Source organism: Sorex araneus, chromosome X, assembly GCF_027595985.1.
Source record: "Sorex araneus isolate mSorAra2 chromosome X, mSorAra2.pri, whole genome shotgun sequence".
Taxonomy (NCBI): Eukaryota; Metazoa; Chordata; class Mammalia; order Eulipotyphla; family Soricidae; genus Sorex; species Sorex araneus.
Window position 1 is genome coordinate 46,303,862 of NC_073313.1, and position 23,815 is coordinate 46,327,676.

Sequence of the window (23,815 nt, forward strand, 5' to 3'; positions counted from 1 at the left end):
GACTACATTCAATATTTCAACAAAAAAACTCACTATTATTGTTTGGAGTTTCTCCCCCCAAAGTCGGACCTGCTCAAAAGGAAGCATTTGATAATTTGTTTTTCATTACTGAGAATGAAGAGATATGAGGTTGAGCAGCCGCAATAGTGGCCACACAGTTTTGGATTTCTGTATTTCAGTATTTTAGTAACTAAGTCCAGAGAAATTTCTGCCAGAAATTGCATCATTGCAAGCTTGTACCTCTCTTCTACCTTATATTCCACATATGAGTGCAATCTTTCTATGTCTGTCTTTCTTTCTGACTCATTTTACTCAACATGATACTTTCCATGTTGATGCTAGGTTTTAGATGGAGAAAACCTGAGTAACTTACACAAAGTCACCCAGTTAATTAGCAATAGAGCTAACAATCTAAATTTAGGTTCATTTAATTCTAGACCTTCTGCTCTACACGGTTCAACTAAAGGATTTCAGGCCTACAGCAGCAGGGCAACAGTCACTGTCCCACCAGAAAAAAATTGTAAGAGGGGGATGTGGGGGAGGTTTGGTTAAAGGAGAGTGGATCCTTAGGCATACATTGCCTCTTCTGGAGTAATCTTTTTGTGGGTTTGTAAATAAAATGAATGGGTCACAATGAAGGGGGAGGAAAGAAAAAGGGGAAACACTAAAGATCATATTGTACCACATAGAATTAGAATAATATTATTATCTGAAACATTTGTTTTACTGCCTATGTGCATATTAGGCCACACCCAGGAGTGCTCAGAGATTACTCCTGACTCTGCACTCAGAGATCACTCATTTCTGACAGGGTTCAGGGGACGATATGGGGTGCAGGAAATCAAATCCAAGATAGACATTCGCAAGGCAAGTGCCCTACCTGCTGTACTATCTGCCTACCCCCCAGACCCATCCTTTTTGTCACTCTTCCCACTGAGCCTTCATTTCAGTCATATCTATTCCTTTTGGTTCTATGCCAATTACATACTGTCCCGTATCCCTGAGCTAAGATTGGGATGCCCTTCCATACTATGTCACTTTTATACCTTGCTAATTATTACCGTTCACCTTTGAAGTTCCAAGAGTCACATCCCTGGGAAATACTTTCTGTTCAAATATTATATATTAGTAGCTTCTTCCTCCTGCTATAGCATTCAGGCAGGCAGTATCATGCCATATTCCAAATCATGAGCATATTGATCCCCCCACACACGCACATCAGTTGTGGATTCCTCAAAGGTAGCAATAATGACTTTTGTCGCTGAAACCTAGCACAGAGTCTAGAATGTGCTCAGAGTAATACCAAACCATGATTTATCTGAGAAATAATTTTATAAATGAATGAGTTAAATAAATAATCCAAAGTCACTCAGTTAATCAAGGAACAGAGGCAGAATTCTACCCCAGTTCTGTTTGACTCTAAAGGCAAACACTGTCTCCCAACTCACTGGAAGTTCTAAGGCTGCCTGGCACTGTAGAATAATTGCATGAACTCCCAGGGGAGCTAAACCAGTTCCGGCCAGAATTAGCTGGTCAGTAGAGACCAGAGGAATACATGCCTCCTTTTTGGGAGTATCAACCACATGACATTTGCTTTATCAAGGACTTTCCCAAGAAAATCAATTTCTGAAGCATGTTAAAATATAAACAAACTACCACCCACCCACCCACCCACTCCTTAAAGACAATTGGTCCAAAGAGACCTTAGAGAATTTAGACAATTCCACAATGTTGAGAGCAGCATCTAATCACACGAACTTTGTTTTCCCTAACCAAGCTCTTTAAAATAACTGAATCTTTGTTTTAAAACTGGCTCCACTGTGAAAAACGCATTGCCATACCATATTGTTTCACCCAAAGCAAACCTGTGTGCACAGCCATGGATACGCTGGGGACCGACAGATGCACTAGTTGAGATGTGCCTTTGCGGCTCATGATGATGTTACCAGAATCCCTTGATAACAGTGTTTATATCTATTTATAACTATAACCTATTATTCTATTTTCCATAAAATTGGATGCAACTGAGGTTAAGAAAAATTCAGCTGCAATAAGAAAAGTCATGCTCTGAGAGAGCAGATGTTTGCTCAGCATGGAAAGTGAATTAGCCTTTAACACAAATACCCAGAAACATATAAGCTCTGTTTCCAAAACCCTGATGTTAATATTTTACATTGAAAAATAATTTTAAGGTAGAGGTTGCAAGAAAGTTATCCCCAATGGCTTTTGAAATTTTTTCGTTTTACCTGTTTCTCATAAAAATGTGCACCTTCCACTCGGTATTTCGGAAACTGCCTCCAATTCAGAGCATCAAAAAATGTCCTGTAATCGATTTGGTTTTCACTGTTCTCAAAGCTGAAAATATAATTATGATATGTGAATCATCTATTCTGCACAACTCAGAACCAAATGTCAAAGGTTATCATGAAAATGTAATATTAGGTATCCTTTAATATGTGATAATTTCTTATTTCTTATTGGTTTACTATCTACTTCTAACTCTTCAGAACATAAAGTCTTTGAGGCCAGAGACGTCATACGTTGAATGCAAAGCATCCCTAGCACCTGGATCAAGGTTGGCACTTAATAGGTGTCCAAAACATTCGGTAGATACAATGGCCAGGGGGGATTGCCCCGTAGCTGAAAGACTGCTTCATGAGCAGAGGGGAGAAGGCAGATGCAATAGAGAAGGGATCACTAAGAAAATGATGGCTGGAGGAACCAGTTGGGATGGGAGATGCATGCTGAAAGTAGATAATGGACCAAACATGATGACCTCTCAGTGTTTGTGTTGCAAGCTATAATGCCCAAAAGTAGAGAGAGTATGGGGAATATTGTCTACCATGGAGGCAGGGGGAGGGTGAGAAATGGGGGTGTATACCTGGGATATCGGTGGTGGGGAATGTGCACTGGTGGAGGGATGGGTGTTTGATCATTATGAGATTGTAACCCAAACATGAAAACTTGTAACGATCTCACAGTGATTCAAGAAAATTAAAAAAAAAATGTTGTAATTACCACAAAAACAAATCAGTTTATTCAGCAACTAAGATCATTACTGTATTTTGTTAAAAATATTTGAAGGTCTTTTTCATTTAATAAAATGATATGTGTGACAAAAAATGTTTTTATATATTGAATTGCAGGCCTTCTAAATCATTAATGCAAACCAATTTTTATTTTGTACACTAATATTTTTTAAAAAAAAGAAAAGAGAACTTTATCACATTTATATTGTGGCCATCAAAAAGGAGTTATTTAACTGAGACTTTAACCTGAACACTTTGTAACTTTCCACATGGTGAATTAATAAAAGAATTTAAAAATAAATAAATAAATAAACTTTAAAAAAATAAATAAAAGGGCAACAAATAAAAAAAAGGAGTTATTTAGGTTCATATTGTCATGGAAATATGTTCATGAGTTAGAGTAGAGAGAAGGGTAGAGAGAAGGTTATAAAATAGTATATAGAGTTGTTGGCTCACTTTAGACTTATATTTACATAAAAGGCATACAAATATCATAGCAAATAGAGCAACTATATATAATAAAGTATTCAGAATGCTGCCTTTAAACTTTTCTGTAAATCTGATTATTCTAAATTATAGTTAGGAAAAAATAAACCACATTTATTTTGAAATGATTATTCTGTGTCATGAAACTGCAGGAAAAACCAATAAATCTATGGTCTACTACTTACTTATAAACATTGACATATATTCACTGTTAGACATAACAGAAGGTATTAACATTCAATAATTTCAACACAATTGCTATAATAATCTAAACACACAGAAAATAATTCTTAGCATAAAACCATATTCTACCAACTGTTTTTATTGAGGTAACAATGGCCTGCAAGATTATAAATGTTTGTTTCAGGGACACACTGACACCAGACCATCCCCCACCCACCCACCCAATGCTATTATCCCTCTTCTACTATCTATTGGATTAGGACTGACAATCCCCATGCAAGTGAAAATTCATGTAAAACTTCTGATAGCCCTCCCAAACTTAACTGCTAATGGACTAATAGCCTTAATAATAACAAAGTCAATTAAAACATATTTTGTAGGATATATATTATATACTGTATTTTTAAAATGAACCCATGGTGGGAAAGTTGTTAAGAAAATCAAAGAAGAAAATATATTATTGATACATTATATTGTATTTATCCATATAGTACATATGTTTACTTAGTCATTTTTTCCAAGAAAACCTGCATGTAAGTGGGCCTATGCAATTCAAATCCATGGTCAAATGTACATATTGGTTATGCAGTACCACTTTTTTGAAGAAAAAGACATAGGTCATCACTAAGTTATTGATCCAAGTACCCTGCTTTTGGTCTCTTAGGATCTCCAACTCATTCAGCCCTCCAAAAAATCCCTCCAAATACTTAGTAGTAAGTGAGATACGCAAGTATTGCAAGGATGAGTGGAGAATCACTAACTATAGAATGCGCATTGATAATAAAAGCAGTTAAAAAAATTTTTACTCCAAGTGTTAAAAATAGTTCATAATTATGAACTAATTAGAATTAGCACTGGTGAATTAAATGTTATAAGACAAAGTCACATAGACTCATCAACACAACGAAAGTAGGATAAATAAAGAGGAAAAGGGAAATTCAGTAATTATTTTTTCCCAGAAATTCTTTCTTGCACATTATCTTTCTTTTTAAATTTTTTTAAATTAAATCACTGTGAGATAGTTACAAGATTTCATGTTTGGGCTACAATCACACAATGATCAAACACCCACCCCTCCACCAGTGCACATTCCCCACCACCGATATCCCCCTTTCCCACCCTCCTGAGGATTCTGCCAAACATCTCCTAGTGTTTTGGTTCATTGAATTTGAGTACCTTTGAATTCTGGCTCACTTATCATTTAAACTCCTTGAAAAAAAATGTTCTATTTCTAGAAATACCTGTAGCAAAAATGCAAGACCTTTATGTCTTTTCTTTGTGTGTGCTGGGAGAATATCTAAAACGCAAAGATTTGTATGAGATATTTTTTAACATAGAGCCTCAAAAGAAAGTATTCTCTAATATTCTGAGCAGGAACTGAGGTCAAACAATGAATTCTTGTAGGAGCTGACATCAAAGAATGAAATCATGTTGGTCTTTGATTTTCATACTAAGGGTAGCTAAGAGTCCTAGAATATATTCAGTAAAGCAGTTATGGGATCTAACTTGCATTCTTTGAAAATCACTCTAGCTGATATATTGTAAGTAGAATGTACAGGCAAGATCAAAGTGGCAAGCACAATTAGCAGTCTTTTACCATAATGCAGACAAAGATAATAGCATCTCAGATAACTGTGGTAGCCATGTAGTGATCAATTCTGAATATATTTTGAGTATAGGATTTTGGAATGATATGTGTTTGTGTGTGGGGGGGTGTAAGCAGAGAGAGCCAAAGAGAGGGAGGAAAGAGAAGATCAAAGGTTTCAGAACAATTCAACGAGTTTTGATTAAGTAACAGAAAGATGGAGCTTCCCTAAATGAAACAGAAAAGATTCCCAAGGGCCTACAGGTTGGAAGAAAAGATCAGGAGTTTGATTGGAGTATTTTACATGTGATGGAAGCAAGCAATATTTGGGTATTGAGTTCAAAGTTACAAGTTCAGGCTGAAGGTGAAAATGCTAGAGTCATTAGCCTATGGGTAATATTTAGAGCAACCAGCCTGGGAGACTACATGAGATCATCAAGAAAATAAGTCTCTGTTTCTACAGTTCAGATTTTATCAGTAAACTCCCACTACATCAATTGTAGAAAGCACTTATTTACTTGTATCCTAGAGGTTTCAGAAGTATATCCCACTAATTTGAAAATGGGTCCAAAAACTACCAAATGTATACAGGATCACATTAGGCCACACTCCTTACACACAATCCACTAACCAGTCCTGTGCATTTTATCACCATAGCATATCACAAATCTCTTCGGCCACCCCCTCTCCTACTCACTACTTCCAAATGAACAACTTCACTCATTTGATTTACAGTAGCTTTGTATCTTCAACTTCTGCTTCTATTTTTAATTTGCTGCAGAATGAACCTTCTAAAATATAAATCAGATCACTGAGTTACTAATTGAAACTCTTCAACAGTTGCAATCTGCTTAGAATACAAACTGAACACTTTACAAGGATTTATAGCACCCAACAAAATCTGAACCTGGCATATCTAGTATCACCTGAAAAATCTCTTGACAGTGTTCAAATGATCCATGTATACAAGCCTTCTTACTGTTCTTGAGAAAATCAACTAAGAATGTTCCCAGAATTTCTATGCACCTGTACCTTTTAATCCTTGTCTGTGTAGTTTACATTCAAATGCTATTTTCTTATTTATAAAGGCCTATCTAAAGTTCTTCCTATAAGAGTTCCACTGGCTAAATTTCCCTTTCCCTTGGATAATGGCATTGGAACTTAAGAGGAAAATATCTGAAGGTCACCACAGATAGTTCTAGTATTAGATCATGTAACTAATAAATCTGATGTTTACCTATTATACTAGGCCCCAATCCTCAGTCTGTACCTAGCTCAGGAGTTAACAGATTCACCACATCAAGCTTATTCTCATTTCAAAGGACAAACTGAGAAGGATACTTCTAAAATAAGTTTTATTTAGAAAGAATCAAAAGTTACAAATAAAAGAGTACACAGCTCAGACATAATGAATACAATCATTCTGTGGAAAATGCTTTTACATGTTCAGGAGCCAGGCCTCATAAAAGAAAAGAGTTAAGGTGGTATAATATTGTGATATTTTATTTTCAGTTCCATATTATAGGATCTCAATGGAGATGGGAATTCCCCCCCTTAAAGAGGAGCAAGGGAGAAAGAACTTGAATATTCAACTAAAAGGGATAAAATGGGCACTTCCTTCTGGAATAATTCTTTGCCCCTGGAAAGAGTTGCAGTAAATCATGATGGATGAGCCCAAATCTTTCTCTTTTCCCACCAAAATAATATTAAAGGAATTAAAATAGGTAACAGTCCATGATGACAAAAGACTGGGTAAAAAGACAGCAATGTACAAAAATTTTAAAATGCTTCTGCAATATGGACAGCATACCATCGACAGGTAACTGCCTTTGTAGAGTTGAGGAAGGGAAGCTGAACTCTAAATGTCCATGGCAGTGTCAAAGAGATGCGCTAACATGGCCTGCAGAACTCCTAAGAGGCTCTGATGACATACACCAGGTCCTATAAAAGCTAGGGATAACTTATGGGACCAAGCACAAACAAGGACTATTTAAGCTATATAAAATAAGAGTAGCTTGTCAAGTATCTTCCTTTGTATGGGAGGAAAAGTTGGCACCCAATTCAGATAAAGAAGCTCTAGTCTTAGGGAGATGAAGCACAAGGGAGGCTAGATCAGAACATTACACACTGAATTTGGGCATCTTGGCCTCCATCCTCCCCCCTTCCTTATTCACAGAACACCAGTGCCCAGGCTTAATTTCTTCTTCTTTTTCCTACCCCACCTCCCTGCACCCCCAGCATGAGAAGATGGGTTTATTCTTAATACTCTGATGGTATACCAGATTCCAACACCTGGGGATTCCCTAAGAAAAGTGAGGACTGGGACGTGGCTCATGAAGCAAAAACCAACCCATCAATAAACGAAAACCCCCAAAGTTTTCACTATTAAGGACAGAAACCAACAGCAAAAGAATTTGAGAAACAAATGCAAGTTAGTTCACAGAAGGGAAACATGATATAAGAGTATATGTAACTGCTAAGTGGAAATGAGTCAGAAAGAGAGGGACAGACAGAAGGACTGCACTCATTTGTGGAGTATAGAATAACATCACATGAGGCTGACACCCAAGGACAGTAGATACAAGGGCCAGGAGGATTGCCCCATAGCTGGAAGACTGCTTCAGGAGCAGAGGGGAGAAGGCAGATGGAATAGAGAAAGGATCACTAAGAAAATGATGGCTGGAGGAACCAGTTGGGATGGAAGATGCATGCCGAAAGTAGATAATGAACCAAACATGATGACTTCTCAGTGTCTGTGTTGCAAGCCATAATGCCCAAAAGTAGAGAGAGAATATGGGGAATATTGTCTGCCATAGAGGCAGGGGAAGGTGGGAAAAGTGGGTAAACGCGGGATATTGGTGGTGGGGAATGTGCACTGGTGGAGGGATGGGTGTTTGATCATTGTGAGATTGTAACCCAAACATGAAAACTTGTTAACTATCTCACGGTGATTCAATAAAATTAAAAAAAAGAGCATATGTGACACCTATAAAAAGAACTAGATTGAAGCACTCAGAGTGAAGCTGTGCTTCTGACTAAAACACAAAACTGAATGGATGCAGCAGAAAATATAAAGTTAAAAAATATCCCTAAGTAAAATGTGGGAGAGAAAAGATCCAACTTCAGCATTCCAAAGTCTTAATGAGAAGGAGTTCTCACAAGAGAAAAATAAAAATGGAGGGGAGGAAATTACTTAAAATTTAATAGAAATCTTCTCAGAACCAAAGGGCAGCCTTTAGATCAGAGGAACCATAAATTAGTGACAGTGAAACTATATAATCATTCTCCTCTCTCTCACACAGACACACATAATGCAAGGGACCATCATGAACTTACAGAACACCAGGAAAACAGAATTACGTTAGAGCTTCAGAAAGAACAACAGTAATGGGAATCAATATTCTGCTTAATTCTCAAGCATTATAACAGGAAGTTGAGAGTGATATGTAAATATGAGAAATACAAAAATAGTAGGATGCATGTGGTATGTAAATGTCTGCAGACGGAGCTGAAAAAGCTGAAAGTGTCTGGCTGTTTCTTACAATTGGGCGGGGGCAGCAGGGAAGGATGTGGCTAGAGACTGTTGTAATTAGCTTCTGAGAGTGAATATTTTTTCACGATTAGCAGGTTTTAGTTGGCATAAATGAAAAATTGAAGCATAGAAAGTGAATGAAAAAACTTAAAACATGCTCTTTTAGGTAATAAACGTGTACATCTTAGATTTGGACAGCAAGGAACACTACTAGTCCGGAGGTGCATGTTGAAAGGAATTCTTCTCCCAATCTTCTGTTTTCCACAATTCTGCATCCGACTTTCTCCCCTGGACGACTGCTGCAATGATACTGTTCGTGTCCTCACTTGTTATTATACATTTCATATAATTTGCTTGTTAGATGAGACTGTGCGAAGTCAGTCAAGGGAAGCAGTTCAAAGACAGAGAGTGGCTTGACTATAAGAGTGAAAACAAGTAGGCCAGTGCCTACATTTACCTCAGTATAGAGATAATTATCTCCCCAGTCACCACCCTGGAGGACCCTCTTACATGATCACTGCTCATGATTTCACATATATATCCCTTCAAAACATTCAGATAGAATGAATCCTACAGAAAACAAATTTCCTTACTTCAGGGTCATGCTGTGCTTTTCATCACAAATGTTAGCATCCTGACTGTCCCCCTGAATCCCTACTTCAATCCCCTCCACATGACATTTGACTCTCACTAAGACTCTCATCCAAGGTCAAAGAAAGAAGGTTTACCACTCTGAAGGAGATTCTTTTGAAAAAGCCAAGCAGGCGATTATAAAGAAGAACTTTCTATGGCAACATTGTTGGAATCAGTGCACAGCTTTCAGGGGTGACTGCCCAAAGGGCAGTGCTAATTCTGCCATTTAAGTGTTTCTAGCTTGTTAAAAAGTCAGCCTGGCTACTTTAAGGTCCCAGCACACAGTGCTAAAGTGTTTTCCTAAATCTCCATAAATTCTTCTTTTTCCTTTTATGCTTGGGCAAGCCCCCATTTCCTACTCTACACAAATGAAGGGTATGTGTGGAAGATGGAGGGAAGGCAATTTCTCTGGTTCTCTACTACCTAAGGGCCTCCAAGCACACTTCCCAATGTCTTGCTAGGTGGGAGTTCTCGAAAGTGAATCCAATGTGTCATTTGACTTTGACGAGTGCTCTTGCTCTCTTCCCAGAAATGATGAATGGTTTGAAAACGGCAGAAGCCATCCATCTACCTGCCACACTATATAAAGCTGATCTGCTTAATCTCGCCATCTGTGGAGATAAAAAGCAGAGGGGCAGCTGTATTTTCCTGAGGTTTCCTCTCTGCTGTGAAGGCCAGCTCATCACATCAGGCAGTGGGCAGGCTCTATGACTAGTGCTGAGAGGGAGGGAGGGCAGAGAAGACATATTTCCGAATTTCCGATGCAGCTGTGTTTGCTGAGATTTTTCAAGATCAGACTCAAAAAAAAAAAAAAGAGTGAGCCATGGCATTGGTTGGTCACAAAGGACAGAGATGGTAGGACGGCACTGATCAGGTTTCCAATGAGTAACTCCAGTTATTTCTAGATAGCTCAAGTCTTTGAATTCTTATTCTGATCCCAGCAGCAAGATCTCCGACAGGTTGCTCACGGTTGCCAAGAACAGACTGGACACACAGCCAATATTCTCTTGGTCTATATGATTTTGTATTTTTCTCCCAAATTTCAGTTTATTAAAGACCCATGAGTTACAAAGTTATTCACAGTTCGGTTTGTGACATACAGTGTTCCATCACCCATCCGCCACTAGTGTCAACTTCACTCCACCAGTATTCCCGGGTTCCCTCTGCCACCCTCTCCCCTTTCCCAGCCCAGCCCTGGCCTGCCATCTTGACAGGCACCTTTTATGTTTGGTTATCCCTGGCACTACCTACGATGTGGTGGTGTTCCCTGAGCACAGAGCCAGGCATAAGCCCTGAGAGCCTCTGGGTATGGAGCCATATACACAGAAATACCCCAAAATAAAATTTTAAATGACAAATCACCTTATATTTGAAAAGTCAAAGAGTATCTTGAAGTGAGAAGAGGCTTTCTTTGTAAAAACTTCCAAGTGTACCAAATACTTTGGAACAGCAGTTGCTGTAGTTTGACATTTGCCCTGCAGACCCTCTGCCAGGTATTGTTGGGCGAAATCCTCTGAGCCCACACAGTGCCTCTGGGAGGGGGTAGGCACAGAGCAAAGCTGAGAAGATGATAATGAGATGGTTTTAGAGCCCTATTGACTATTTGTATTTTAACTGATATTTCTGGATGAGGCACAGGTCTCTTGGGAAGACAGTTCTAAAGCATTCCATGGGGCCCAAAATCAGCTGTAAAAGTTCAGCCTGGGGCAGAACTTCTGGGGAAAAAGTTGTGCTGAATTTCTAGTTATTCTACATCTCAATTCAGAAGGTCACAATGAGAGGAGGTTGCTCTTTAACTCTCCAGTCCCACAAGAACACCAAGTGGAATGACCTAAATTCTCCTCCTCTTAATGGTTTGAGAACTAGAATGTCTTGCTCATTAGTACTGAGGAAACCTTAACATTCAAGCAAAGGCTCGGAGTAATTAGTCCATATACTAGGATCACCCAGCCAGCAGGGGTGGACTTCGGAGGTGAGCTGGGTGGCTGAGGTGGATACCAAGTCCATGTTTTCTCCTGTGTAGCAAGCCAGCACAAGAATAGCCACTACTGCTACAAAGATGAATGGGACCGTAATTCCCACTCCTAGGAGGTCAGACAGAAACAAAGGCTTAAGGTATCTTGGGCAGCTGTCATTCTAATTCCATTAGAGACTCATTTTGGCCTGAAGCAAGTTCTTCCTGTGAAAGAACCTCCTTATGCCTCAGAGTTTGTACTTAAGAAATAAGGACTCAGGCCTACATCAACTAAAATGTGCCTTTTTACTATACTCAAGGACTTATAAAATATTCTAAGGTCCTTGGCACTGTGTCAATACAGTGTCACTTCTATTATTAATGGGTAATAGTCACGACTACATAGACCATTTAAGTCTGATGCTCTGTGCATTAGTGAAATGAATTTGTTTGGCAAGCAAGGTGACCTCATACCAGAAACCATAGCACTGAGCTGACAGGGACTGAAGTAAACAACGGGAAAAGACTTTGAAGTCTAGATTTCTGCTTGGGTTGTGTTAAGAAGCAAAACACTTCACTGAGTCACAAGGAAAATGTAAACAAAATTGAGGGGAAATCTTTATACCAGAACCCAGAATCAGGAGAAACATACAGGGCTCCATCTCTGACTGGATGTAAGCAACCATACTTCTAGTCATACTGGTTTTCATTTCCTGATCTGAATTCACATTGCACGAGGATACAGATGCGAGACAGCTTCCCAGGTCCATCCCAAGGCAGGTAAAACTGGTCCTGACCAGAGTGTGTGCTGAACCAAATCAAAAGACTCCATGTCTGCCTCCCATGGGAGATTGCAGACGTCAGAAGGCCTCTGGCTTAGCGTGCCACAGGAGGGCTGTACAGAGAGAGTCTGGTCAAGGCTCTGGAAAGCCCAGTGGAGTCTGTGGGGAGCAATAAGAATGCAGAATATAAATGTAAGTTGCAGGCTGATGGGCCCATTAGGAATTAGGCCAGTCTTTGAAAGGAATCTGCGGAGATGATGCAAAACATCAAGCATGTGACCCACAGCATGGCAGGGCATATTGGAGGGAAAGCGGAATGGGAATGAGACATTTTCTAATCTGATTAGTCTGAAGTTTCCCCTGAGTATGGAGAAGGGTCACTGCACAATTAGAGGCAAAGTTAGACTGAACATGGTTTGCTTAGTGGCTCAGCGAGATGACCTCCTCAAAGCTAAGTTGGGTTCAGAGGCAGATGTGGTCTGAGGCTGTGACAACTTTGAGGCAAGTTGTGGAATGGTCTTTTCTGTCTTTCATGTCAAATCATAAAGGCAGAGACAAAACAGTCTGCTGAGAGAATGAGAGGTTGATGACTTGGTGGCCTCGGTATTGGATAAGAAACATCTAGGTCCTCCAGAGGCCAGGCTCCCACATTCTGGACTTTTCAGGACAACTCATCCTCGAGGCCATCAAGAGCTAATCTAATAAACATCCGCAGCTTCCTGACTAGAAGAAATCTTAATGTGCGAAAGGCATGCAGATCCAACTGTTGGATAAACAAGGCTTCTTCTATGTAGGGCATAGGTTTCTTCCAGCTTGTTTCTAAGGCAGCGTGTGTGGTCTGTGTTTCCTGACTTAAACTTTCTTGTCTCCAGTTACCAGGTGCTACCTCCAATCCGCATCCAATCAATGCTTAGTACCACAGTACCAGGTGTTGTGTAGTTTACAAATTTCATCTCAGTACATCCTCAGAAGCACTAGGAGAGAGATATTTCCTCAGACTAGAGATAAGAAATCGTGGTAGGTCAAATCTCTTGCACAGGGATCATCTAAACAGTAAGAAGATTCAAAGAATGCAGAAGACAAAGTAAAGGTGAAACTGCCAGGAAATGATAACTGGTTGTTTATAAGCTGTAAGTAAAACAGACTAGGGGGAAAAAAGCTGAATTTGAATGGATCAGCTAACAAGTCAGGAATCTTCATTACAAGGTAAAGAACAAAAAAGAAAACAGAGTGCGAGAATCCTTAAGAGGAGATAACAGTTCTAACCAAACTAATCCAAGGGGCTTCATGAATGGGGAGCGATTTGAAAGAGATTTGCAAAGAAGAGAAGGATTGACACAGATAAAGAAAACTGGAAGTTATTTCCTACTAAATAAACAGCAAGAAGAAAGACCAAAAGAGAAAGTGGCAAGGCACTTGGTATATATGTAAAATGCTTTATAAACCACTTGGCCAGACAACTGGGAAAAGGAAGAGATGCTTTGGGAATGTAGTAACTGTGGGAGAACCCTGACTCCTCTGTCTGTCTGAATCATCTCAGGCTCTTTATACCAGAATGACCTACGTACCTTGCTAGTGCCTGAAAGCAAATACAACTGATAGTCCAAATCAATGTTTCTCAACCTTTTTCCCTACTGTGTCCCTGTCTGACTTGTTTCCTTCTTGTGGACCTCCTGTCCTATACTGGTGGATCCCTAGTACTGTGCCCCCTTAAGACACACAGGGGGTCATATGGCCTTTGGTGGGAAACATTGGTCTAGAAGACAGGCTCAGGTCAATATATTACATATGCACATCCAACTGGATTGGCCCTCCTGTTGACTCTTCACTCCCCAGTAACAAAGACCATATTTTGACCACTAAGTTTGACATAATTTTATTTCTTCCTTTGATTTCTCTTATGACTCATCCAAGGACATCCCACTCCAGGTCCTTCTTGAAAACAATGATCCAACTGACCACCCTAATCCCCATAATGGAGCAGGAGTTCAAACCTAAGGAGTTTTGGTTCAGAGAGCAAAGGATATGATATAGGTTTGGGAACTGAAGAGTAGCACTCTGCCATTTTTATTCTTAGAAGGTATTTGGTTGCAATGTGTAAAGGTAGATTTAAACATGTAGACACTGGGAACCTCTGCTTGCTGCTCCTCCCTTCCAGGTGAGATTAATCTCTGGTTGACATCTCGTGAAGCGACAGCTTTACTCAGCAAATTTCACAGTGCTCACATTTATACTTCCTCCCACTGGGTGAAAAGGAACAGAGAAGAAAAAGAGCAACTCCCAGCCTACTCCCTTAGAGTCTCCCTGGGGGTGGGGGTCTAACTAAAGGACTCACCCTCAACACAGCAAGCACACTGGAAAACCAGTGGGTAGAGCCCACCAAGGTCAATGTGCAAAGATAGTAACACAGAAGGCACAACTAAGACCAACCAGTTCTGTAATCTTCAGAAAATGAGTTTAGTGACACCATGATGAGGATGTTTAGTGACCTCGAAACAATGGCAAGGTTAGTCCGCAAAGCACAAGAAACTATGGGAGCTGAAATGAGAAAACTACAAGTAGAAATACAGAGTATGGTAGGTGATATAAAAACTCATTAGAAGCTCTCAGCAGCAAAATAATAGCAGTTGAAAAAAAGATGAAGATGATTCAAGTTGAGATGAAGAAAACCTCTAGGAAATAACAGAAGATGGGAAAAAAGCCTCATAAGAAATGAACAACACACCAGAGAACTATGGGATGAGCTCAAAAGGAACAATATAAGATTCACCGGAGTCCCTGAGGACTATAAAGAATTTGATGAAGAACCAACAGTTAAAGAAATCATAGTTAAGAATTTCTCAGAGTTGAGGAATATAGGCAACCAAACACAAGAGGCCCGAAGGGTCCCAATGAAAATAAAGTCAAGTAGGAAAATTCTAAGACACGTTTTGCTCAGACTGAAAAAAAAAATTAAAGGCAAGAAAATTTAAAAAAAGAAAAGCCCATAAGATTTACAGCATATTGCATCTGCCTAAACAGAATCTCAGCAGCTGAAAACCTCCACACTCCACAATCGCTGCCATGCTATGGCCTGGGACCCCATTGCTCGGCACAGGTCTCATCCAGAAATTGATCGGTTGAAAAACTAAGGTATGCAGATTTTGTGACTGAAATCTCCAGGCTGCCATGGAGTCTGGGATAGGCTACTTCCCCCATCCCCCTGTTCTTCCACAAGCCTAGCAGTTATGCCTATGAACTGACTCTGACACCAAATAAGCTGATTAACCGGCAATGATCCAGAGACTCATAAATCTCAAAAGAGATCACAAGTTGCAGAGATGCTTCTGGACTCTGGCCAGGATCTGTTGTCCGGGACACCCAAAGCACCAGGCAGTTAAAAATTTAACTCCAGCTATATCAGTCAGTCACGATATCTCAAACTCTATACCACCTAAAAACCAGGAGTAGCACATCACATTGGATGGGATTAGAGGCAACCAATCTCGATTAAGAAAATATAAGCACACAAGGCTCAACCTGTAACAACATGTTAGCAATCTCTTCTACAAGGGTTTAATAGTTCCCTGGTGAGATACAACAATATTCATACACTTTGTTCCAAGGAAATATTTTTGATCATTTTTAGCAAATTTTAACAAGCAATATAAATTAAATTATTTAGGGTCTGTTAATAGGGGCAGGCTTGAGGGGTGGTTGGGAAAATTGGAAATTATGGTTGTGGAAAGGTATAATGGTGGTAGGATTAGTGTTGGAATATTGAATATAATAAATCATGCACAACTTTACAAATATTTTTAAAAATTAAAAAAAGGATTTACAGCAGATCTATTAATTGAGATTCTATAAGTCAAAAGAGAATAGAAACTCTACAACTGAGGTTCTGCAAGCCAGAAGCGAATACGAATAGTCTAAAAACTCAATGAAAAATGAACACCTCGCCAAGAACAAGCAATCTAGCTAGGTTATCTTTCAGATTTGAGAAACAATATAGAACTTCAGGGACAGACAACAGTTTAGGGAATTCATAGTGTTAAAAGCAGTCTCACAAGAAGCGCTAAAGGAGATTCTTTGGAAAACAGAACAAATTTCCCAGCATGTGGCCATATGTATGGCGCTCACTCATGGTGCACATGGTAGCCTTCCACAAGACTAAGGAAAGGTATATATTTACTCTTAGCATGCCAAGGGATTTCACACATTTTCAATAATGTATTCATGCTTCTTTTATACTGAATGTTCTGTATATGATGAGCTCTTTTTATAACCATGGGAATTTTTATTACAATCTTTTACTTATTAAGGCAGTCACTCAAGCACTATCTATAATGTAACAGTTTCTAATATAAAGCCAATGTTCATTTTCTTAGTACAAAACACATTTAGTACTTTTATGGGATAATTCTGATTGTTCTCCCTTTAAATTTACTTGATTCTCTTCACTCTTACTAAAATATACATTTATAGAATTTACCTATTTCATGTAAACTCTAAAATGTGTCAGCACAGAATTATCCATAAAATTATTTAAATGTATAGACCTCTAAAACAGATTTATTTTTTAAAATAAATTACTGTTCCAACCTATTATTGATCAACAATTTTGTGTAATTTCAGGAAATTAGCTCTATTCATCTTTATGTGTGTAGGTGTTACCACACACAAAAATAAGGATTTTTTTCCATATATGGGATTAAAAAGAAACAGAGAATAACAAATGGTCAAAGTCATTGGAACTGAAGATTTTATCTATAGAACTGAGTTTACATGGCAGCGGGGGTGTGTTGGGAAGGGTCCCTGGGACACTGGTGGAGGGAAGCAGCCTCTCTAATACTAGGTCCTATTACTTCATGTCTTTACTCACGGGGAAAAAATATGCCCTCAGTTTTACATGTTATATTCAGAGAACCAACTCTAATGATGGACCTAGTGTTGGAAGGATGTATGCAAATAAAGTATGATAAACAGTATTGTAAACTCCAGTCCTGAAATAAATATGATTTAAAAATAAACTGTAGAGAAAGTTTACTTTGGAAGAAAGGCCAATGTGCAGTTTCTGCAGCAATTTAGACACATGGTTAATGAGGCATGGTTGGGAGGGGCCCTGGGGCAATGGGTGGAGGGAAGGGAACACTCTGGTGAAGGGTGTGGTGGTGGAATATTGTATGCACGAAGCCTTGTTATTAATAGTATTATAAATCAAAGTGATTCAACTTTTTTTTTTAATGTGGTTAAGAACAAGAGCGAAAATAGTGGGAACTGAGAAGAGTGAATAGGTAAAAAACAGTAGGAAAGAGGTAGAACTGTCAAGATATCTTACATATTCTCTATTTGCACAATAATTGAAAATGGTTAGGTGCAGGGGTATGCACACTTGGAAGATTAGGGGGTTAAATCACAGTTCTTCTAGAGTATCTTACTTTGGAAAAATATCTCTTCTCGCTAAACCTCATCATTCTCATGTAAGATAGGCCGACAGTAACTCTCATCATAGAAAGCTGTTCTCACAAAACAAATGAGATAATGTATTCAGAGAATTGATAACAGTACCTAGAAGACAATCCTCAACGTGAGAATTATGGAGATGAATAAGTCAGAGGAGGAGCTGGAATAATGCCATAGGAAGCACAAAAGACAACCAGAGTTGGGATGACAAGGAGAGTGGTGTCCAGGAGGTAAAAAGTCTGTTTTATTGTGTTTTCTTTTTGTGATATCATAATCTCTGTGCTGTACAACTGATGTCAATAACACTACGTCTTTTTACTTCATGTCTTTACACACAGGGAAATACTGCTTTGAAAAGAATAGGCTCTCTGTTTTACATGTTATATTCACAGAACCAAATAACTTACATTTGTCCCAGGAAGTTCTGTGTATGTGTCTTCAGGATAAAAGATAAATAATATGAGTAGGCTATGTAATATTCAAAATTATGACTCACTTGCTCTTCTCTTTCTAAATAAAGTCCTGTTATCAATAATATAATGAACGCAGTCAATAGTGAACTGTGGCCAATTGAAGATAAATGTAAAATCTGGACTAGCCCTCAAAGCAAAATTAGGCAGAACAATCTCCATGAAGAGTAGAGCTCTCACTTACTTGGTCGACAAGGACAGTAGAAGATCATTGGGAAAAGGTACTCTGTGGGACTTGCAGAGTCTTCTTATATCGTCGGAGGGTAGCACATTTTTTCTGCATTAAAGCCAAACAAATACAGTTTTAGATACTTTCTGTCACTCAAATAATAATTACATGCTATGGGAAAGAATACAGATGTCTCCTAAAAATGTACACATGGAAATAAGTATGAAAACTGGTACTGGAATTTGCAGTAAGAAAAAGCAGACATATTGCATTTCATCAACTTTTTCCATTTTAGAAATCACCAGATTCTGCCCTTACAAAGGCCTTTCCATCAAGATTCAGATGTAGCCACAGTGTTGCTTTAAGTAATCGATCTGCATTCTTGACCACTAGTCAAAAATGGTTATGATATTTGAAAACAGCTCCTAATTTAACAGGCATCTAGAGCCTCCAACACAAGTATTCTATGACTTGAGGGTATTTTTTCCTAGCCTTTTCCTTGGCCCCAAACCTGGAAGCCCTAATTGGGTCCTTAAGGTTCACTTCAATTTTGTCAAATGGCTTTTCCAAAGCAGACCACCTGGGATTTTCTTAAACCCACTGGGGACACAAAGTCTTATCAGGGTCTAGTCAATATTCTCCTGGCCATCAGGAAAAATGAGCACTTAAAAGAAAGAAAATGGCCCCTTTCTTTGCAGCAATGTTCTAAAATAGTGAGAACATGCTAATGTTCAGAATTAAAGTTTGTCATATCCAGAAAGAATATCAGAGCTGTATAATCAGGCAACCTCATTATTCCCAAGAAGTATTCCTTTAGCGAAGAAGAGGCAGCCTTATCACTTGGGATAAACTTGGGAGCTTCCACAATATTTAGGCTATATAGGAGAAACTTGGGTGCAGGCTTGTGGTTACAAATGAGGGAAGAGGGAAGAGAATGGCAGTGGTGCATATTAATAAAATTAGATACTGAGTTAGAATAAAAATTTTCTAACTCCAAATGGTTATTGCCCCCAGTATACCAGGTCTGTGGTTAAGATGCATAACAAAATATATTAAGATGGGACTCTAGCTGTTTATTAAAAAAGACAAGTTCAATACAAATGTGACATTTATTAGAAGGAGGTTTGTTGACCTACCTTCCTTCCTTTCTTTCTTTTTCATTTTAGGCCATACCTAGAGGTGTTCAGAGCTTACTACTCCTGGCTCTGTGGTTAGGGATGACTTCTGTCGGTGCTGGAAGGCTGTAAGTGTTGCTAGAGATTGAATCCGGGTCAGCCGCATGTAAGACAAATGCCTTGTAACTGTACTATCTCTCTGGCCCAGAGCTTCATTATTTTCAAGAATAAATACATTTTAAAAATCCAATAGACAGTTTCCTTGTAAAGATTTTGTCTTGTTTATGATAAAAAGTCACATTTATAAATGTTGGTTATCACTAAAATAATGTAAGAGAATGACTTCTCATAATTAAACCTTTTTACTTTTTTACTATCTAAATTTATTATGTGCCTGTTTAAAGCTTTGGGAAACCAATGAAAGAAAATGCAAAAAAGGCATTTATTCTTTTGAAGATAAAGGGTCTCTTCCCTATTGCATCAACAAATAAAAATCACCACACTATGAGATATTTACAGCCAGGCACTCTCCTGAAAGGATTTAAGGGTTCTATGCTAAATTGCAAAGCATGTTATCATTTCTCGTTTAGTCCATTTTGATAAAATACAAATAAATTCCTTTATTACTTAGGTTCACAGAAACATAAGTGATGTACTAAGAGTCAATAAAACAAAGGCTTACTTTGCTCGATCTTCATATATGCATTCCGCAATGAGTTTGTCAAAAGCATCAAAATTGTATTTCTTAAGCTGCTCATGGGCCTCTGCAAGTAGAGTTTCTCTTTCTGGACACATTTCTTCGGGAACCCGGAAGTGACGTGCAATAGTTATAACTTCTTGGTCTGTGATGTTCCCGGAAACTATATCTTTTATTGTATTGCTACAAAAATTATACAAAATTGATCTTAAAATTCAGGAATATTTTACCCCTATATTAAAAATATCCAAATTTCATTTTATAAAGTTTCTACCGATTATAAAAAATAAAAGGTGCCTTTTAATTTCTCTACTTTTCAATAACAGACAGACACAAAGGGTAGAAAATAAACTCAAAGAACTTGGCTTATAAATGAAATGCCACTTTTTTTGGTTTGTCTTTTGTTTTGAAGCCACACCCAGGAGTGCTTAAGGCTTACTTCTGGCTCTGCATTCAGAAATCACTCCTGGCAGTGCTCAGTAGATCATACAAGATGTATGGGATCAAATTTGGATTGGCTACATGCAAGGCAAATGTCCTACCTGCTATCTCTGACCTTTAAAATTGCTCTTTTTAAACCAGAGTCAACCAAATCCATAAGGTACATGGAGAAAATGTAGGCAAAACTCTCCATGATATTGAAGTTAAAGGCATCTTCAAAGACGAAATGCCACTGACCAAGTAAGTGGAAGCAAGATAAACAAATGGGACTACACTAAACTAAGAAGCTTCTACATTTAACACTCAGTTCCTCTCCAACGTCTTCATGTTGGACAGGAACTGAGTGTCAAAAATAGATAAAGATATACTCCTGATAATCTTTCAGTAACTGTATGCAAACCACAATGCCCAAAAGGAAGAGGAAATAGAGCTAGAGCTAGAGTAAGAGAGAGAAAGAGAAGAAAAGCGTCTGCCATAGAGGCAGGTTGGGGGGTGAGAGGCAGGGGAGATGGGAGGGAAACTGGGGACACTAGTGCTGGGCAATGCACACTGTGGAGGGATGGGTATTAGAACACTATGACTGAAACCTAACCACAGAAAGCTTTGTATCTCACAGTGATTCAATAAAAGAAAAAGAAAAAAGAAAGAAACAGTGACCAAGATATATGGACAGCCTACAAAAGGTTATCACCTAATACCCTTCTGATAAGGGGTTAGTATCAAAGACATACAAAGCACTGGTTGAACTTTACAAGAAAAATACATCCAACTCCATCAAAAAAATGGGGAGAAAAAAGGAACAGAAGACGAAATTTGAACAGCCAAAAGGCACATGAAAAAAATTCTCTTCATCACTAATCATCAGGGAGAGGCAAATCAAAACAACAATGAGATATCATCTCACACCACAGAGACTGGCACACATCCAAAAGCACAAGAACAACCACTGCTGGTGCAGATGTGGGAAGAAAGAGACTTTCATTCATTGTTAGTGGGAATGCCTACTGGTCCAGTCTTTTTGGAAAACAATATGGACATTCCTCATAAAACTAGAAACTGAGGTCCCATTTGATCCAGCAGCAATGCCACTCCTGGAAATGTACCCTGGGTGCCAAAAAACACAGCAGAAACAGTATCTTGCAATCCTATGTTCATTGCAGCACTATTCACAATAGTGTGTATCTGGAAACAACCTGAGTGCCTGAGAACAGACGAATGGATAAAGAAACTGTGGAACATCTACAAAATGGAATACTACTCAGCTCTTAAGAAAAAAATGAAGTCATGAAATTTCCCTATAAATGGATGGACATGGAGAGTATCATGCTGACTGAAATGAGTTAGAAGGAGACGGACACATAAAGAATGACTGCATTCATTATTGATATATAAAAATATATATATCCAAAGGGGGGGAGAGAAAAGGAGGGAAGGAGGGAGGGAGGGAGGGAGGGAGGGAAAGGGAGAGGGAGAGAAAGAGAGAGACAAAGAGAGAGAGAAGAGCACCTGCCATAGAGGCAGGTAGGGGGTAGGTTGGGGGTGATGGCAGGGAAACTGGGGACACTGGTTCTGGGAAATGTATACTAGTGAAGGGATGGGTGTTGGAACACTGTATGACTGAAACCTAATCATAAACAGCTTTGTAATGGTCTATCTCACAGTGATTCGATTAAAAAAATCTTTAAAAAAACCAGTCAAACTTCTATCAAATAATAGCCTACAAACAAAAGTAAAATTTCATTACATTTTAGGTACTATTGTTCCAACAGTGTTTAAGTTCACAATATTAATATACAAATATCACTACACACCACTATCAGAAAAATGAACAAAGCACAGAACTCTCCACTATGGTCCTTGGTCTATATGAAGTAAAATTTAAAGACATTAAATGGGTTTAAAAAAAAACTCTGTCATTAAATACATGATTCCATTCAGGCTTAATAATCTTCTTTTATACAAAGTTGTAACAAGGTTATGGTTCTGATTTTCCAGGGCATAAAATTTATAAATCAGTAAATTATAACAATATTTTGGAGATAGGGAAGAAAGCAATTAGTAAAAACTGACACACTCTGACAGTGAGGCAAAAATGAGAGATTAAATTAAAAGCTGTAAGGCAGAGAGAGTGCTCAGTGGGCTGGAACACGTGCTTTGCACACAGGAAGCCTCGGTTTGATCACTGGCACTGCATGGCCCCTGGAGCACAACCAATGAACAGGGAGAAGCCTCTGAGCACTGCATGGTAGGATCAAAAAATAAACAAGTAGGTCTAACAAATGAGCTAGAATGTTTTCAAAATAGTTGCTATATGAAAACTCTGCAGCACATATTAGAAAGAATTACATCAAAATGATTAGAATGCAAGCTGGCTGTATGAATAAACTTTCACCCCTAAGAAAATCCACTTATTAAAAATAACTCAGTTCCCAACAATCCTGACTTAATGAGGATTTTATTTCTGAATTCTTATATACATAGTCATATGTATCTTTAATTTCTATATATAAGAATTAAAAAGCTGTTACTCTTAGAAGCAAACTTTTTGCAGAAGAGAAAATAAAATATACCTTGACACTCTATCATTTAAGATTTCTAGGGTTCTGAGTCAAAAATTTCCTTATAGATTCTAGGAAATCCCACAGTTACACTGATGTACTGCATTTCACCTTCACCCACTTATCAGGATTTTCCCCGTGGGCCACATCATGTTCACATGCTCACCCAATGATGGTTCATTTCAGTATTCTATTTCTTGTTGTGTGTGGATGATATTCCATTGTATGAATGTACCACATTTTCTTAATCTACCTCTACAAGAATGGAGATTTGGATTGCATCCACTTTCTAGCATTGTGAGTAGCGTTGCTAAGAACATTCATGTACACATTTTTATTTGGACACCTGTTTTCCATTCTTAGGAAATTCCTGCTCTTATATCCAGGAGCAGAATTTCTAGGTCACATAGCAATTCTATGCTTAACTAATTGAGAATTCACCAGTTTTTTGCAGACATTTGTGTGCAGTATCAGTCATGGACACAAAAGTCTAACTAAATCCCATCAAACCAAACCCTTCCTCACCTAAAGTTTTCATATCACTGTATCACTGTCATTCCATTGCTCATCGATTTGTTCAAATGGGCACCAGTAATATCTCCATTGTAAGACTTATTGCTACTGTTTTTGGCATATCAAACATGCAATAGGTAGCTTGGCAGACTCTGCCGTGCGAGCAAGATGCTCTCAGTAGCTTTCTGGACTCTCTGAGAGGGGCAGAGGAATTGACCCGGGT

General features: G+C 38.6%; 1 protein-coding gene across 4 annotated transcripts in view; it reads right to left on the reverse strand.

Moving 5' to 3' along the window:
* EFHC2 (EF-hand domain containing 2) overlaps nucleotides 1–23,815 on the reverse strand; it is a 259,310-nt gene that overhangs the window by 14,601 nt on the left and 220,894 nt on the right. For 3 of the 4 annotated variants that reach the window (XM_055121644.1, XM_055121646.1, XM_055121645.1), the window contains exons 12-14: nucleotides 20,066–20,263; nucleotides 18,284–18,376; nucleotides 2,247–2,355 (exon numbers count right to left, since the gene is read on the reverse strand). In XM_055121644.1, coding sequence (XP_054977619.1) covers nucleotides 2,247–2,355; nucleotides 18,284–18,376; nucleotides 20,066–20,263 — 400 coding nt within the window. The remainder of the gene's footprint in view (nucleotides 1–2,246; nucleotides 2,356–18,283; nucleotides 18,377–20,065; nucleotides 20,264–23,815) is intronic. The other variant, XM_055121648.1, reaches the window with a different exon arrangement.